We start from the raw sequence: 20,078 nt of genomic DNA on the forward strand, positions 1-20,078 counted from the left end.
CTAGGAGCTTTGCTCCCACAACCCCGTGGCCTGCTTGTCAGCAGCCACCAACCGGAGTCCCCCTATCCTCCATAGGATAACATTGAGCCCCAACACTCCACCCAAGTGCCGCTGAGGGTGCAACAGTGCATCACTGACCCTGGGAGACTCCTGAGTCTAACCCCAGAACCCTAACTCAAAAGACAGATTACTTAACTCAAAACCGATAACCTGTTTTTCCTTATAGAATAACATTGACACTTTTTCTCCCAAAAAGTTTGTCAACTTTTGAAAACTAAGAATATTCCTTAAAAACCACACAAATAACACATTTTCTCAACTGTTTTCAGGAAATGTCCCAGTGCTGAATCTAGGTATCCAGCACGTAGTAAGAAAGGTAATGCTATAGTAACTTAACTGCGAATTGCATTTCCTTCCATAGGATAAAATTGGTGATTCCATTAGAAAGTTTCTAAGTGTCAACTTTTGAAGTACAACAATATTCTTTAAAAATCGTACAACTAACTAAAACGCAGTTTCCCAACTGTTTTCAGGAAATGCCCTGGTGCTGATCTAGGATCTAGCACTGTTAGTAAAAGTAATCCGAAAAATAATATAATTGCATTTTACTGAAAAGCCTATTGATTCCTATGTACTGAGTCTACTAAGCTTGTGCATTGCATTGCAACCCCTGTAAACTCAAATTGGTACAAAGTCCAACTATATTTTGAAAGTATTCAACAGCATCTTGTAGCTGAAAAGTATTTATATGCTTACCTGTACCAGGCTTGCTTGGTTCTAGAAAAAGAACAGTATCTTTTTTATACAAAAACAATTGGCCTAGAGTTCAGTGCTTGAGTGTGTGAGACCATTTGCTGACTGAGTGTGTACAACAAATGCTTTACACTGTCCTCTGATACGGCCTTACTGCTCGACCAAGCTACCACTCTCGAGAGTAAGGTTCTATCTAACTTTAACCTCTGCAAAACCTCTGGAGATCCTTGGACTCTGTACACACTGTACCTCACTTTGGTGCAGTATGTATAGAGCCAGTTTCTTGCAAACGGTACAATAGATTCTTTTTGTAAGCACGCCCAACTGTTTCTTCTGTGTATCTCTGAGAGAAAATGAGCAAGCATGAGTGACTAGGTGAAAAGTATTCTATTGTTTCCACCAGTCTGAGGAATCAGGGTTTGTTGTGTTCTGAGGTAGCCAAAAACTAATCCCTCTGATAAAAGGAGATTCTAGTGGCACTGTGAGCTAGCTAATGCAAAACGAGGCTAACATACTTGGGGTGCACGGAGTCAGTCTGCCACCAGACACACAGCGTATGCTGTCCAAAAGCGCATGTCCTGCATGAGGGTAGTATAGGAACTACACTACATGGCGCCACCAACGTTTGGTTTGGTACTTATTTAACAGTAAAATCCGAGTAGCTCAGTCGTACTTATTCTCAGAGACCCCTACTCACAAAAAACAGACGTCTGGAGTGGGTGGGCACAAAAACTCCGCCACAGCGGAGTAGGCGAGATATCCTATTTATTGGCTGTTGGTTAATTAAGCTTGAAGGACAATTTTCCCAAAATTGTTCATAAAACCTTATCTTAAATTTCCTTGGACAGTTATTCCGTGTCTTAAACACGATGTCTTTCGATAACTGAGATTTAAACCCAATAAACCAGGCACTCAATCAGTATGAAGAAGACTATGCCAATGCAATACAGATTGCAGCCAATGTAAGACACACTCTGACAGTTAAACTACTCAAAAATGGGTTACCACCCAGAGGATGTGTAGTAATATTTGTGATAGAGGCACATGAAGATTTCCAAACAGATGTATTCTATTCCTGGGGTACATTCCCAGCAGCAAATGCTGTAACAAACACTTTTCAATATTACTTACATGAAGAGACTCCAGCAGTCTGCACTCTGCTTGAGGAGATTGAAATTCCACTTACCTACCAGGAAAAACTTTTCTGGTTTAATGGCGCCCTACCCCCACATTACAAGAGCAAGGCTTGGTTCTGTAAGAAGACGAGGAGCAACATGGCCGATATTAGCGACCTATGCACCTCATCCTGACATTGACACAATGCTACTTGATGAACTGCTTGTTTAACACAGAGTTGCTAAAACTTTACAGAAACATGACACACTTAGTCTTGAGGACACTAGCAGTCCAACCAACAGTAATTACACCAAATACAGCTCCTACACAGAGCACAGGTACTAAAATTACCCCACAAACCTTACACGTGATAATGGGCAACGTGCTCACAAAACGTGAACAAATTCCTTTCCGGGTAGCTCAAAGTAACCCAGTTAAAAGCATTATTTCCAAATACAACACCATTTGAAAAACACAATGTTAACAATCTGCTTGCCCATGGGGATTATACCACAGTTAGAGTATTGTAGCTCTTGGGTACAGTCTTTGCTGCCATATATACCAGAACTCATGGTATTCCTTCATTAGCAGTAATGCCAGATGTATTAAGACAAATACAAAACGAGTACGGAGCAGAACCTGCCCTAAACTTAGGCATGAAGTTAAGTAACTACGACCAGGTATCAGCCATAATACTAGCTAACATTAAAGGGGAAGCAGCATCAGTGGCAATCCGCCAACGCCTACAGGAGTTCTCTCCATTAGAACAGGAGGACGAACTACACAAAATAAATGAAACGGCATATGCAGAGTTAGGCAGGAATTGTTTGGGGGGGAAAGCTTTAAAACCTCCACTACAGGGCAGTCCTGAGAAGGACACTACTAAGCAGACACCTACTTCTTCTAAAAAGAAGTGGGATGATAAAAAATACAATTCTAAAGACGAGATCTCAGTCCCGAGGTAGGTCTCTTCCACAGGAGCCCTCTGAAAAGAGGTACTACCTTAGGAATAGGGATATTATTAGGAAACCTGACATGTATCAGGATACTGATACACGATCCTCTCGTTCTTTTCATAGCTCGAGGGAAAGATCCGAAAGAGAAGGTCGGTCAGAACACAGAGGAGCGCACAGTCCAGAGACCAGCAGTGCGCTCAAGACTTTATTCACTCACCTCAATTTAAGACAAAGTTGCTGGTCTGAAAATCAGAAATGCCCAGAATTCTGAGGACATAATTTCTGAACGAGGAATGGTCTCTGACGATGGTAGACAGTGCAGCAGAAGTAGCAATAGCTCACCAGAACCTGAAGGAATTTCTGGTGACAGCGTACTTGAATGATTACATCACAGTGGAAACACCAGACACCGGGGGGAGCGTCCCACATAAGTTATGACATATCACTCCGGTTGGAGGGGGGCCTAGCCCAGGAAAGTAAAATGTCTTTTTTTGGAAGAACTTATCTGGTTATGACATCCTGTTAGCAGAACAAGATTGTCCGCCTGCATTCGTAATGGAGTGCCCCAGGGAGAAAGTATAATTTTATCTGCATTTTTCAACCACGTTCCCCGTTCACCTTAAACATACTTATGCACAGAAGTGGGCAGTAGCCCAAGCTCCAGCATTGTACAAAAATCACGCTGGGTGGGATGCAAACTCAACCTACCACGGGATCCTGGTAAAAGTTTCACCTAATGATCAGAGGCAATACATATTGTCTAATTTTTTATGACCGATATTTAAACTCATGCACAAAACATTTGCTGTCCAAAATGCATAGTATCGCATTAATGAATAACATTGCCGCATTAATGAATAACATTGTGTGCAAAATATACAAAACACGTGATATCTCAAATGGATTTTTCTGCCAAAATATAGCGCCTGAAAGCAGGTATCTGACCGCATTCAGTGTGTTAGGGTCCCAACGACAATTTAGTCGACTAGCCCAAGGGATAAGAATAGCCCTGGGGTATTTTCAGCAAGAGTAAGAGTTACTTCAAAATTTTTTATAAACGAGCGTTGTCCTATGTGGATGATATTTATTTAACGGACGACGACTTAGTGAAGCACTTGACCAGGGTAAGCACCATTATTATTGGATTTGCCACATAGAGCTACAAATTCAACTTTACAGTTTGAAAATAGCCCACCTCGATGTCCTATTTTTTTTGGGATATGAGCTGTCAAGTGAAGGCAAAAGTCTGGCAGCTAACTTTTTAGAAATGTGCGCGCTGCTCCAGCCTCTAAAATCATTAAATTTACATCAATATTGCATTCCTAAATTTCGTCAGGACATACTTTTTAGATTACGCACAAAGGGTAAAACCTTTCTACGACTTAATAAAACCTGACTTTTCAGCCAGAAATTGCACACAAGAACATACTAATAATCTTCGTTCACTCCAAAAAGACATTATTGCTTCCAAACATGCGTAAACCTATGCCACTCGGTGATCCGAATAATTGCGGGCCAATGCGGGTACACTTATTTGACCTTCAATGAAGGAGAAACCGTACCAATCGCATACAAATCACACCTGTACAGAAATGCGTTTCACTTCGACAGAAAAAGTCCTGGCAGCTGTTCAGACGGCTGTAGCAAGAGAGCACTGGCTCAGGGGAAACAAATTATTGTCGTAACCCCAGTATCGGGTTTAGAAGCGGTTACAAAGGCCAGCATCCCAAATGGGAAAGAGTTGCATCCAAGATGGATACAATTGGCTAATACTCTTACTGCAACAGACGTTGAATACAGATTTGATCCAAGTTTAAAAACAAAAGCATTTCTGCAATACGAACAAGAATATCCTCTACCAAATTAAATCTTGCCTCTAGATCAGTATGAATATATTTATACTGACGAATCTGCTCAACCGGCCATAGGAAGTAAGCAGCAATATTTTTCAGCGTGTGCTATCGTTAAGTCGCTTGCGTGATGGCAAGTTCCATCCTAGTTGCACAAAAACGCAATTTCTAGGAGACTTCACGGCTCGGTTGGCAGAATTAAAAGCACTGATACTGGCACTTGTAAATACGGATCAAAAATTCCCCACACTTATTATGTGTGATTCCTTTTAGTGTATACAGTTGTACAATGAGTACTTAAAACATTGGGACCAAAAAGGGCTGGAGGATGCGAAAGGTGGCACAATTAAGCATAAAATGCTATGGGAACAGGTAGAGTTGAAAGCCGAGCTACCGAGGACTCGCGTGAGCCATACACGGAGTCATCAACGTGATGGCGTTCGCATTGCAGGGAATTCATTGCTGATAAAGCCGCAAAGGGGGCTATTCGCACGGCTTCCGTAGCTTCACTCACTCTTTCAAAAACAAGAATAGACGGAGATATTATGGTAGCTGTCATTGCATCATGCAAAGGCAGCACAGCAGTACCTAAAAAAATTCCACTCAAATACTCCAAGTTAGATGCACAAAACATTCCATATGCTCAGATTCCTGGAGTGGGGGGGATAGAGTAATACCAAATAGGGATCGTAGGCAAGGCTTAATAGGAGCTGCACACGAGGGTTTGGGCTCTGTGCACACTAGTAGCTCCCAAATGAGCCCGTCGCCATGGTACACCTTCCTGTTGGAGCGATCAATAGTTCCACATCAAAAGCTTCACCTCACCTCCAGTCTCCTCACACAGAACCATGGAAAAATCAGACATCCAGATCCCAAAGAACAAAATCTAGCAATCTGGCACCTAAAGTCATAGTTTGGTTATTTAAACTTACCACCCGACTGTATGAATATTCTAAAGAAAGCAAGAAGGCCTACCACTAGAGCTTGCTATGCATCTAAATGGAAAAGATGTGTTATATACTGCAATAACAAAATTGCTCCTTAGATGCTTCTATACAAAACATTATCTGTTACCTCTTAAATTTGCAATAAACCAGACTGGCTTTCTCATCTATTAGTTTGCTCCTGGCAGCAGTAGCTGCGTACTTGCAGTATAGACATTTGTCACTATTCAGAGTTCAAGTAATCCAAGCTTTTCATGGAAGGTTTAAAAAGGGTAATACCACCAAGAATTCCTCCTGCCCCAGTATGGAATCAACATCGTTCTCAAGGCTCATGGGGCCACCTTTTGAACCATTGCACAAGTGCCCTTTGCAATTTCTCTCTTGGAAGGTTGCTTTCCTCATTGCTATCACATCACTGAGGAGAGTTGGTGAGCTAGAGGCAGCAACCTTCGAAGAACCAGTCTTTCAGCTACACAAAGACAGGATAGTTCTAGGCACCAACCCTAAATTCCTTCCCAAAGTAGTTTCTGCTTTTCATATATACTAATCGGTTGAGTTACCAGTTTTCTTTCCTCAACCTGATTCTGTAGCAGAACACGCTCTTCACACGATTAACGTTAGAAGGGCTTTACTGTACTACATAGGACAAAAGACTTTCGCAAAACTGTTTGTTGAATTTGCTCGACCAAAGGGGATGATGGACGGAATGTTGAACATTGCAAGCACTCACCCCCAGTCAACTGATCTGGGTTTAATCCATCATGATTCTTTAGCTCACTCCACCACCCCAGTTCAGACATGGCCATATGCAAATCAGTCTGACCCTGTGCCTCATGTTGCATTTGCTCCACCTCACAAAGGCAATCCTATCTCAAAATCTGGTATTGCCAGATGGATTGTTTAATGCATTCAAACATGCCATATTGAAGCTAAAAGAATTTTAATCATACCCCCTAGAGCGCATTCTACTCGCAAAACGGCCTTCAGTAGACTTTTTGGGCAACATTCCGCTAGCTGACATATGTAAGGCAGCTACATGGTCGACACCACACACATTTACCAAACACTATTGTGTAGATGTATTAGCACGTCAACAGGCTAATGTAGGCCAAGCAGTACTTAAAACACTGTTCCAAACAACTGCAACATCTACAGGTTACAATCAACAAACAATTATTTAAGGGTTCAAGGGAAATATTTAAAGACCCGGGCACAGTTATAACCCCCCAAAACAAGTACTAAGAAACAACAAATAACTGTGGGTCTAATGATACGTTCAGAACATGCTATGTATAGCTGGCTATGTGTCTGCTGCTACTGTTTAAGTAGAGGACAGACTGGACAATCAACCACTGTGAAAAATGTCCATCAGTTACTCATTTTCGGGCTCCCAGTACATCATTTGGTCTACTCCACAGTAGTATGACCACCACTCTATCCCCATAGATATATATCGGAGAAATATAGTGGTGGATGAATGTCTGGTAGGTTTTTTTTATATAAATATTTGTGAGTAACGGAAAGCAGTGCATAAAAAATAAGTGCGAAGGGGAAAATATAAGTATAAGATTAGATAGTGCATACAAACATTACTTTATTCTAAGGTCATGCACCTCCAATGTTAAAAACAACAATAGTGCAAAAAAGTCAGATGATTCAAACAAATAACTTCTGACTGGGCTATCTGGTCGACATGTTTCTGCGGGTAAAGGTCATCAATTATACCAACCGCTTCCTCAGGACCCATAAACTTAATTGCTACTGCATAACGTGATAATGTGTGAAAACAACAGGACATTTGTGAACAGAAAAAAGTGTCACCTGTACACTTCCATTTTCCTCCTATGAAAGTCCGGTTGAAATAAAGCCAGCATGTCAACATGTAATGAAATATAAACAATAATAACACCTTCATTAGTAAGGGCTATACAAGCGATATTGCTATCATCATATCAATACTGTATCTGGGTCAAATGACCCTAGTATGAATCACATTGTATCTAAAATCAATGCCTCACCTTAATTTGTAAGGGGAATTGCCTCACCTCACCTGGCAAACAGCTCAGGAAAATGAAGCCCCGCTCTAAAAATGCAGAAAAATGTATACAAAGATCAATATTAAAAAACCTGTGTCGGGTCAAGGCAGAGACAAACCTGTGGGATGCTCAGAAGGCAAGCCACTGGGGGTCAATTGTCTTATCATTCCAAAGTCTAGTTCCAAACTGATGGGCCACATGGTTAATTACAATAGTGTCAGGCATCAGATGTTAAGAATAGCCAGTAATTAAATCTTGTTATTATTCCTTGATGTCTGCCCAATGCCTGTTGAGCCAGTTTGACAGATAGATAAAGCGCATCCAAGCATAGCTTTTGGGCATTAAGGTCTGCCGTCTGCGGCCAGAAGATAGAAAAATATGCTTTTCTGGACGCGCGCTGTGAATCACAGGACGCGTTCAGGCGCTGAATCTCAACGCGCTTGGTATAAAACCGCTCGTCACAGTCCGAGCCCAAGTGTAACATGCAGAAGCGCTTACGCTCGGATTCAATAAAGAGCGTCTAGTCCATACCACTAATGAGTTAAACATAGCCCCTCCTGCGCCCTCACCTCTCCGTCGGTACTTCAAACAGTCAGCCGAGCTGTTTGGGGAGGTGCCGACGGGGGGGAGCGAACATTACCTTATTGGTTCTGGGCCAGTGACGGGTGTCACGTGGACGGCACCAGAAACTACCCGGGTAGATGGGAGATGTAGTCATTACGCCTCGCGCATGCGTGCTCTGGCGCGCAGCAGAAGAAACTACACACGCACATGGGGAATGTAGTTTATATGCGACAACCACTCACGTTGTGATTATAGAACTACAAAAGGATGGTAAATGTAGTTCAGGACCACCGCGAATACGCGAGTCAGTGTATTTACTAACATTTTAGCGCGTGTGGAATATATAAGTGCTCAAGGGGATACTGAAAATGCCCAAAACCATGCCAGAACTATAAAAGTTGCTGGAAAATGTAGTCTAAAAGCCTCTGGCGCGCAGCAGTTGACAACTACACTAACAGAGGAGGAAAGTAGTTTATTGCAAGACTACCAAGTGCAATGTGATTATAGAACTACAAACAGTCGGGAAATGTAGTTCGGGACCACCGCAAATACGCGGGTCAGTGTATATAATATAATTTCAATTGGTTTAGCAGCGCGTATCAGATATCTAAGCGCTCAAGATGATGCTAATCATAAACGGAAGGAATGTCATCAGTAATTCCTTAGCGGAAGGCTATAGTGTCCCAAGTCTCACAAAGCACCCTCAGGAGTCAGGTAACTGAATGACACTGTCCCAGTGGGAAGGAGTCAGTGCGCAGATAATATAGATTCATGGCTTTTTAGTTAAACCTCAGGATTCCAGCAGGAGGCCAGTCAGTCAAATGCCTTCACAGTCAAACCAGTATTCATGTGGTAATAATAGGGGAGCATTGCTACAGTGTCATCCATGGGATGTCTTCATTAAGCCCGCCTTTGTCGCAGTTGAGCTTATACACCCATTTCTGCTCGATCTTAAACAAGTATCTTGATATATCTGTGATATGCATGGGAATATTAGGTTGTTCCAGAACGGTCCATTCGAAGTCCGTAGGCTTGTGTCCCACTTGGATGAAATGATTCGTCAGTCTGGTCGATTGTTTTTTACATCTTATCGTACTCTTATGTTCAGAGATCCTTGTTCTGATCTTCCGAGTTGTCATGCCGACATATCTCAGTGAGCATGGACAAGTGATAAGGTAGATGAGATTGCTGCTATTGCAGTTTGTGAACCGCTTTTGTTCCCACTCACGGTTCGTTCCTATGTCGATCGTGGAAGAGTGTCTTGTCTGTGGGCACGCAGCACAGTTGCCACACGGGTGATGTCCTGTCACAGGCGGCAGATCCCAAATTGTCCCAACTTGGTGGATTTCTTTAGGTGGAGGTCTGGTGTGTACCAGCTTGTCCCTTAAACTAGCTGCTCTTTTAAAAGCAAATAGTGGTTGAGGTAACGAGTCTTTACCAGTGTTCAAGATCCTCCAATGCTTTTGTACTATCCGTTGGATTGCATTAGATCTTGTACTGAAAGTATTTACAAAAGTCATCCTTTCGTTCTTGACCTTGGGAACCGGTGGTTCCAGTAGAGCTTCCCTGTTATTATTAGCCGCTCTCTTCATCGAGCGTTTGATCAGTCTCTTAGGGTAACTGCGTGCAGTCAGCTTCAGCGCCAGGTCAGCTGAATGTTTTATGGAATCCTCTTTGGTTGTACAGTTCCGCTGTACTCGCAGAAACTGTCCGTAAGGTAGATTATCGCGTAGCGATTTCGGATGGCAACTGGTATATTGCAGTAAGGAATTGCGAGCCATCGGCTTTCTATATAATTCCGATTTCAAACCCTGTGGTGTTGCAGTGATCAAAAGGTCTAAAAACGCCAATGATTGTTGGCTGCTTTCCAATGTGAAGCGTAGATATCTGTTCTGGTCATTCAACCACCTGTGGAACGCGTGGAGTGAGGACTCATCTCCTCGCCAAATCACCAAGATGTCGTCAATATATCTCTTCCACGAACATATTGATGTTGAAAAAGGGTTCTCATTGTTCAAGACACAGTCTTGTTCGAACTTGTGCATATAGAGATTCGCCAGGGACGGAGCAAAAACGCTGCCCATACTTGTCCCGGACGTCTGTAAGTAGCACTGGCCCTCAAATTCAAAAAAGTTCTCCTTCATGGCTATTGTAGCCAAATCCATAATCAGGGAGATGGGTGTCATTGAGTCCCACGTTTGTTCACCCAGTAGCATCTCTATCGCCTCTAGTGTTTCATTCTGAGGGATAGAGGTATAGAGTGACTCGACGTCAAAGGATACCAGGTGGTCTGTCAAATAGTTGAATTCGAGGTCTGGTAGCAGTCTGAGTAGGTCCTTAGTATCTTGAAGGTAGGTGGGCATCAACTTCACCATGGGCCTCAGAAATACGTCCACAAAGGTAGACAGGGGTTCTAATATGGACCCAATCCCTGAAATGATAGGCCTGCCTGGTGGTGGTCTCCTAGCCTTATGTATCTTAGGCAGGATATAAAAGTACGGTTTAACCGGATGTTGAGTCGTCAAGTAGGCCGCTTCTTTGGTTGTTATCCAGCCTTCTGCCAGCGCCTCTTCAACAATGTGCCCAATGGTTGTCTTAAGTCTTTGTGTGGGGTCTTCAGTCAATAGCTGGTATGAACTTGTGTCTCCCAATTGGCGTAGACACTCCTCCCTATAGGTGGTTGTGTCCAGGAGGACTGTGGCCCCACCCTTATCGGCTGATTTAATCGTGATTGAGCGATCATTAGCCAGGTCTTTAAGGGCGTTCTGTTCCAATTTGGAGATGTTCATAAATGGACTGTGCGGCTGTTTGAAGAGTTCTTGTACATCATGCTGTACGGCTTCCTCAAAGGTGACTACTTTAGCTGGAACCATTGCTGTTTGGGGGCTAAAGGTTGAAGGATTTTTAAGTCCCGTATTTATAGGGACAATCTCTGTTTCTTCAGCCTTAGAGGAAAAAAAGAAATGTAGTCTAACCTTACGGAAAAATTTAGACATCTCAATTTGAGTCAAAAAGGGGTCTCCTGCATTAGTACCCACAAAGCCAAGTCCTCGATTCAGTACTTTCTCTTCTAGTGGGGTTAGGTTGCGCGAGCTGAGATTCACTACGAGGCTGGTCCCGTGCTCTGACCCGCTTGTTCCTGGGGGACCTGCTTGCCGCTCCGGAGTCCCATTGCTTGTTGAGGGACATTCCATTGGACCTGACCTTGTCCTTGTCCTTGTGCTGTCCGGCGTCTTCCGCGGGACCTCCCCCGGCCAAACCCTAAAAAAGGCATGTTCTGGCCTGGATAGTATGGTACGGGTCCAAACGGTCCCATCTGTTGCGGGACCTGAGGGGGCCCTTGCATCCAAGGATTAGGTGGCCACCAGGGGTTAAACTGGCCCTGATTGTAATTCTGTCCCCCTCTTTGTTTCCACTGGCCTCTCCCTCTTGGTTTAGTTGCTGAGTTACTTTGATTGGAAGAGTCAGAATCAGTTGAATTGTCAGATGAAGATGTCCCATATGTGGAGCCTCCTGTTCTCCCATTGCGATTGAATGGTGTCGGAACGTAGTTGGCACTGGTATAAGGATAAACTTTCTCCTTAGAGAACTTCTCTAGATCCTTCTTGCATTTCTCTAATTTGGAAAATAAGATATTGTCTTTGAAATCCTTATTAGATTTATTGTTTTCATCCAGTTGTTTGGTGAAAAGTGAGGGCGCAGGAGGGGCTATGTTTAACTCATTAGTGGTATGGACTAGACGCTCTTTATTGAATCCGAGCGTAAGCGCTTCTGCATGTTACACTTGGGCTCGGACTGTGACGAGCGGTTTTATACCAAGCGCGTTGAGATTCAGCGCCTGAACGCGTCCTGTGATTCACAGCGCGCGTCCAGAAAAGCATATTTTTCTATCTTCTGGCCGCAGACGGCAGACCTTAATGCCCAAAAGCTATGCTTGGATGCGCTTTATCTATCTGTCAAACTGGCTCAACAGGCATTGGGCAGACATCAAGGAATAATAACAAGATTTAATTACTGGCTATTAACATCTGATGCCTGACACTATTGTAATTAACCATGTGGCCCATCAGTTTGGAACTAGACTTTGGAATGATAAGACAATTGACCCCCAGTGGCTTGCCTTCTGAGCATCCCACAGGTTTGTCTCTGCCTTGACCCGACACAGGTTTTTTAATATTGATCTTTGTATACATTTTTCTGCATTTTTAGAGCGGGGCTTCATTTTCCTGAGCTGTTTGCCAGGTGAGGTGAGGCAATTCCCCTTACAAATTAAGGTGAGGCATTGATTTTAGATACAATGTGATTCATACTAGGGTCATTTGACCCAGATACAGTATTGATATGATGATAGCAATATCGCTTGTATAGCCCTTACTAATGAAGGTGTTATTATTGTTTATATTTCATTACATGTTGACATGCTGGCTTTATTTCAACCGGACTTTCATAGGAGGAAAATGGAAGTGTACAGGTGACACTTTTTTCTGTTCACAAATGTCCTGTTGTTTTCACACATTATCACGTTATGCAGTAGCAATTAAGTTTATGGGTCCTGAGGAAGCGGTTGGTATAATTGATGACCTTTACCCGCAGAAACATGTCGACCAGATAGCCCAGTCAGAAGTTATTTGTTTGAATCATCTGACTTTTTTGCACTATTGTTGTTTTTAACATTGGAGGTGCATGACCTTAGAATAAAGTAATGTTTGTATGCACTATCTAATCTTATACTTATATTTTCCCCTTCGCACTTATTTTTTATGCACTGCTTTCCGTTACTCACAAATATTTATATAAAAAAAACCTACCAGACATTCATCCACCACTATATTTCTCCGATATATATCTATGGGGATAGAGTGGTGGTCATACTACTGTGGAGTAGACCAAATGATGTACTGGGAGCCCGAAAATGAGTAACTGATGGACATTTTTCACAGTGGTTGATTGTCCAGTCTGTCCTCTACTTAAACAGTAGCAGCAGACACATAGCCAGCTATACATAGCATGTTCTGAACGTATCATTAGACCCACAGTTATTTGTTGTTTCTTACATCTACAGGTTAGCCACTGCTTAAGGAGTATGCTGCTTTATAGTCTATGCAAAGCATGTGTATCTACAGCACACATGCCTCAAACGGATAATGTTACTTACCCAGTAAGCCTCTGTTCTTGGCATGTAGAGCTGTAGATTCACATGCACATTCCCGCCTCCCCTGGTACCTGTAGTTGTTAGTTATTCATTATATATATATATATACATACGCATGGACACCTCAATACTACACTTACTCCATTCTCACCCTCTTACGGGAAAACACTCTAACAATGGAGTTGATAACCATGTGCACTATCCCTGAAAGGAGTTTTCGCCTTACCTCGTGACTAGGAGATACTACTTAGAAGAAAAACAACTTGCAAACATCTGGACCCAACACTAGATGTTGGGGGTATTCAAAGCAGGGGAATCTACAGCTCCACATGCCAAGAACTGGGTAACATCCTTTTTAATCGCTATTCTCTTAGAAGTGTAGGAAGCTGGCTCTGTATATACTATGCCAAAGTGAGGTATAGTGTGCACAGAGGTAAAGTTAGATAGAACCTTACTCTTTATTTATGGTAGTGTGGTTGGGCAGTAAGGCAGTATCAGAGGACAGTGTTAAGCATTTGTTGTACATACTCAGTCAGTAAATGAATTCACACGCTCAAAGACTGAACTTCAGACCAATTGTTTTTGTATAAAAATGTGTAACGACAAACTCCCAGCACCATATACTCTTAATAACCGCACTGCACTTAGTGTCTAAGAATGGACTTAGACACTGTAGGGGTACAGGGCTCATGCACCTATGCACCCAGAGAGAGGGGTGATTGATCTATGCCAGGGGAGTGGGTTGTAGGCATGGCACACGGGGATGTGTGCCATGTCGACTCTTTATTTTGTTCTGCACCAAAACCCACATCCTGCAAAGGCAGTGTGTGAAGGTACAGGAACTCTAAGGGTAGCACAATAAGTGCTGCAGCCCTTAGAGGTCTTCCCTGGTCACAGTGCCCTGGGTACCTGTGGTATCACTTACCAGGGGCTGACCTGTGGCCGAGATGCCAATTGGGTTTTGGTTTCAATGCAGATTTAGGGAAAGAACATAGGCCCTGGGTACCTGATGAGCAGGAGCCCAGGTCACTCTGTCAAAGCACATGAGCAGTTCAGCAGAAAGTGGAGGCTACCATGCAGAAAGAGGGCACTTTCTCACACACATGCCTCGAACAGATTAAGCTACTTACCCTGTAAGCATCTGTTTTTGGCATGTAGTGCTGTAGATTCACATGCGCCAACCCTCCTCCCCAAAATTCTTGTGTAGGTTGCAGTTTATATAGTTTATTTCATAGTAACGCATGGACGTCTCAATACTTGCATATCAAAACAATCTGAAAATGACATCGACCATGTGCAGTATTACCAAGAGGCGGAGTCACACAGCCTATGTGACTCGAAGAAAACTTCTTGGAACAAAAACAACTTGTAATCATCTGAGCCCAACACTTGATGGTGGACTTGTGCAAAGCATTTGAATCTACAGCACTACATGCCAAGAACAGAAGTAACATAATCCTTCTTTTCAATGGTGACTTCTACTTACAGACCAAAGGGACAGCCATGAAAGTCTCTTCGCTCTAGTAGTAGCTGTTCTCTGTATGGTGGAATTTGAAGAAACATTTGTGTATCAGAATAACCCTATTGAAATGAACATGTGGGTCTATGTGAGTTCGATATAGTTGACATTTCTTTTTTTATATGGACAGGTCATCAAGAACATCTCTTTCATCTTTTCAGTTGGCTCCATAAAAGAAAAAAAGGCCAAGTTCATCATCACTTATGATAGTTGATATCAACTTTTTGGACATCAGTTGTAGTTGACAGCAGTAGACTAGTGTCAACTTTGTTCACGAATCCAATGACAAGAATAGTCTCCTACGATATGAGCAGTCATCCACGCAATTTGTGGGATACTTACGTTATAACTAGTTTTTGAGAATATGTAAAAATTGTGAAAACAGATGAATATTTCAAACGTTTGGAAGATCTTAAAACCACATTGCTACCTCAAGAATTTTATCAAGAACTCACTCGAGAGCTTAGTTCACACCAAGAGAGACATTATTACAAATCTCCATTAAACTAAGGAATGTGTTGAACATGGTGTGTCACAACTTTTTGCTCCCACCAACCAATTCAAAAAAATTATTCTGCAAAACATAGCATATAGTCTACATTGAAAACTACAATACCTTCTCCCATGTTTGCTTTAAAAAGAAGGTGCAATATTAGAGACGGTATCAGTAGAGCCTACACTGCCACTTAATAAACCTTTGAGTTCAATTTGAGACCTCTGGAATTTACCATCCATTACTGGCCATCATCGGTGTGGATTATATTGCGGTGCGCAAACGATTGAGGGGTCAATATTTTAACATTGTGGTGTCAAAACTAAACCGAGTTCTACTGCAAAACCAAAAACCTAGTCTGTCATAATTTGCCCTGTAATAAACTCTAAATTGGTCAAACCTCTCGCAGTGTGAAAATGTATTGGCCAACACACATCAAGGATTTGGTGTGAGGTACTGACTGCACCACTAGTGAAAAACCATTTGGCATGAGCATAATTAACAGAAATTAAAGTGGTCAGTTTTAGGTGTGATCCAAAAAGATCACAGAGGAGGCGACTTTGAAAGGCGACTACTTCAGATAGAAGCGTCTTTGATTGTGAAATACAACACTGTTCACTTTGGTTCAGATGAGTTGTCTGAGATCCACATCATTTATTGATCATATCAGGTGTATTACCTTTTGTGATGTCTGTGACTGAGACTCTACCTTTTTCATTGTCCCATGTTGATTTCTGTCCTAAATGTGCTCACACCTATATGCTATTATACACATGTAGATTAACCACTTCCATTTTTGTTTATTATGATTTTGAACCTATAAAGACCTGGCCTTTTGTAATCTCCCCCTCCCTTTTAATTGAGCATCTCCATTTTAATGTCGATAGGATATTATTGAAAAATGTCCCTTTATCACTAGCAGCAATTAGTGCTCTGCTATTCCCATCCTTATGTTGTGAAAGCAAATTTTGGAGATGGCACAACCACACGCACTAACTACATGACCCAGCATTCCCAGCGTTTTTAGTTAAGCGTCAATTAGCATGAGACATGCAGGCTTTAATTTAGGGGCACGCTGCCTAGTGTTTCCTTGAAAGGTGTTACGTATTGCAATTTCCAAAGTGTAGAAAGCTAGCTCTTTATGTGATATATGAAGTACCTGATGTACTGTGTAAAGAGTCCAGGGGTTTCCTTATGAGTGGACAGGGGCGTGCTATGCAGTTCCAAAGTGCCCTGTTTGAGGGCAGTGTGGTCGAGCAGCCTTTGGCCTAACGCAGAGGAGTGCAAGCCATCTGCAAATACACACAATGATTAATAAAAGACACAAACGACTCAAGGAGATCCACACCAATTTATAAAAATAGCGCGTCTCTATATATATATATATATATATATATATATATATATATATATATATATATATATCTCTCTCTCTCTCTCTCTCTATATCTCTCTCTCTCTCTCTATATCTCTCTCTCTCTCTCTATATCTCTCTCTCTCTCTCTATATCTCTCTCTATATCTCTCTCTATATCTCTCTCTCTCTCTCTCTCTCTATATCTCTCTCTCTCTCTCTCTATATCTCTCTCTCTCTCTCTATATCTCTCTCTCTCTCTCTCTCTCTATATCTCTCTCTCTCTCTCTATATCTCTCTCTCTCTCTCTCTCTCTATATCTATATCTCTCTCTCTCTCTATATCTATATCTCTCTCTCTCTATATCTCTCTCTCTCTCTCTATATCTCTCTCTCTATATCTCTCTCTCTATATCTCTCTCTCTATATCTCTCTCTCTATATCTCTCTCTCTCTCTCTATATCTCTCTCTCTCTCTCTATATCTCTCTATATCTCTCTATATCTCTCTATCTCTCTATATCTCTCTCTATCTCTGAAAAATTGTTCAGGTAAGAACATTTTTAAATAAAAGTAGTTCACTTGAAAAAGTGGACACTGCAATGTCTGAAATCTCCAATGTTATTCTATGGAAGGAAGAGCAAGTTCTACAAACAGGCATAATACATTGACTTACAGGACCGATCTCCAGGAGTTAAGGTGAGGGTGGGCAAGGTCAAAGGTGACACCAGCAGAAAACCAGCGGCATGAGGACGGACAGGTGCTGGGTGCAAAACTGCGTTGGGAGCCCAGTAGGTTTCTTTGGAGATGGGTCACTGTGGAAAGATGCTGCAGGCTCTGGTTGGAAGACCATTCGTGGTGAACCTGAGGGGGGGGTCCTAGGCTTGTGATGCTCGGGGACATAGGGACACCCCAGGTCTTCTTCTCCACGCCCGGAGACAACGGATGCTGAGGTTTCTCTAGGCATCTGGTTTTCTTACTGTGAGCAGTAGCAGTCGAGGGGGCCTGCATGCAGAGGCTGGAGTGGCAACGGGGAGTCCAAGAGGAGTGAAACAATGATGAACTTAAGGGCTGGGGGACCTTGTTGACACCAGTGGACCACTTAAACTCTGGCTGCACATGTTGGTGCTGTAATGGCTTCAGGTATCTGGTTTTTAGTGGTGCCGAAGGCCTCAGTCTTTGCTTTGGAGTGTCTGCGGGATGCTGGAGATCAGTGTGAGAAAGTGCCCTCTTTCTGCATGGTAACTCCCACTTTTTGCTGAACTACTGATGTGCTTTGACTGTGTGCCCTTGTCTCTTGGCAATAAGGTACCCAGGGCCTATGTTCTTTCCCTAAAACTGCATTGGAGATCAAACCTAATTGGCGCACTCTGGCCACAGGTCAGTCCCTGGTAAATGGTATCACAGGTAACCAGGGCACTGTGACCAGGGAAGGCCTCTATGGGCTGCAGCACTTATTGTGCCACCCTTAGAGGTCCTGTACCCTGACACATTCACACTGCCTCTGCCGGCTGCATGTTTTGGCGCAGAACAAAGTGAAGAGTCGAAATGGCACACATCCCTGTGTACCATGCCTACAACCCACTGCCCTGGCATAGATCAGTGACCCCTGTAGCGGGGTGCACTATACCAGTGGTGAGGGTACAGGTGCATAAATCCTGTACCCCTACAGTGTCTAGGTCAATTCTTAGACATTGTAAGTGCAGTGCTGCCATTAAGAGTATATGGTACTTGGAGTTTGTCATTATGAACTCCACAGTACCATAATGGCTGCCCTGAAAACTGAGAAGTTTGGTATCAAACTTCTCAGCACATTAAACCCACACTGATGCCAATGTGGGATTAAATGAAAAATGCACACAGAGGGCATCTTGGAGATGTCTCCTTAAAAATGAAATAACACGAGTGTCCAAGCTGAGTGGCTGCTTTCAGCTGCCACCACCTGTAGGAAGCTGGCTCTGTATATACTATGCAAAAACAAGATGATGGACGGAGCGCTGAAACTTTTCAGACACTCGCCCCCCCAGTCACAGAACTGGGTTGAATCCATCATTCTTCAGCTCACTTCGACGCTCAGTTCAGACCCAGCTATATGCAAATCAGTCTCGACCCTGTGCCTCATGGGAACAGTCCAGCCCGAATTGCCAAGCCAGGTCTTCCCTGAACCGGAAACAAGCATCCTGGGACCTGTTTCTGGGTTACACCCTTCATCAGCCAGGCTAGCTTGAATCCATTGGCAAAGTGAGCAAGGGACCCACGAATTGCCAAGCCAGGTCTTCCCTGAACCGGAAACAAGCATTCTGGGACCGATTTCTGTGCTCCGTCCATCTCCTTGTGTTTGCTTTGTTTGCTCTAAGTTGGCAGGGTATGCCCAGTGCAACTGTTCCTAAAACAGAATGACTAGCTGTTGTCAGCAGGAGAAACTCCTATGACCTGTGGTGAAGAACATCTGTTTTCTGTCTGATTGTAGAGCAGCAGACACCATGGGCTACTGGGCAGGTTGTGGGAGGAGGGGAGTGCAGTGCGAGCTCCTCAAAGTTAGTCCTGTAAAGTGTTATTTTAAATCTCTTCGATGTGATGCAAGCAGCATAATATTCTTGTGGCCCTGGGCGCCAACACTCCAGAGTCTTCCACATTGGTTTTTAATCAGCTTGCCTTTGTTTTTGTCTGTTTTGGTCCTTGTCCTGCTCCTCTCCAGGCTAATTTCAAGCAGACCACATCATTAGGACTATTATTTTCAAAGACAGACGCATAGACCTCCAATGTGCAGCTCACATAAGCATCTTACATGTGTTTGTCATTCTTCAGTTTTCTCAGTTAGTTAATACTGACTTGGCAGTTTTTTTCTTAGATTTTTTTTTTTATTTTAATTTTGCCCAAGAGGTACAGTACAAAAATAAACATACAATTATTACTTGAGGATCACATTTCCCATCAAAATACAATAAAAATGTATAATATCCATTGAATTTTAAAATCCAATAGAGCAGCAATTCATCTATGAAATTAATATCACAAGGGCCCCCTTTTTTTAAAGTTATCAATCTACATAAAATGCCAATTAATAAGATCCTAAATATTTTTTAAAAGAGAGCCCAGTAAGACAGCCAATCAGCCTTATTCCAGGAGCAACCGGCGGTCTTATTTAAAATTTACACATCAGTATGAAATTAGTTCAAGTCCACTTCAACTATCATTCACAGCTTCCTTCCATCTATAAATAGGTTCCCATATATGCTTGGCAAGTTTTTTCTCTCTTGCCTTTTCTTTCATAAAGCCCTTTTTGCAGCGTGAATCTTTCTGGATTCACTATGCTGTGCATATTCCGCAATCTGGTGGTTGGGT

General features: G+C 42.7%; 1 protein-coding gene across 2 annotated transcripts in view; it reads left to right on the forward strand.

The window, feature by feature from the left end:
* GSK3A (glycogen synthase kinase 3 alpha) overlaps nucleotides 1-20,078 on the forward strand; it is a 214,329-nt gene that overhangs the window by 146,740 nt on the left and 47,511 nt on the right. Inside the window, exon 11 of one of the 2 annotated variants that reach the window (XM_078651335.1) lies at nucleotides 15,021-15,236. The exons of the other annotated variant lie outside the window; for it this stretch is intronic. Coding sequence (XP_078507461.1) covers nucleotides 15,021-15,097 — 77 coding nt within the window. The 3' untranslated portion in view covers nucleotides 15,098-15,236. Of the gene's footprint in view, nucleotides 1-15,020; nucleotides 15,237-20,078 lie in introns of those variants that run through there. 2 annotated transcript variants of the gene reach the window in all.

This window comes from Lissotriton helveticus, chromosome 7 (assembly GCF_964261635.1).
Source record: "Lissotriton helveticus chromosome 7, aLisHel1.1, whole genome shotgun sequence".
Lineage (NCBI taxonomy): Eukaryota > Metazoa > Chordata > Amphibia > Caudata > Salamandridae > Lissotriton > Lissotriton helveticus.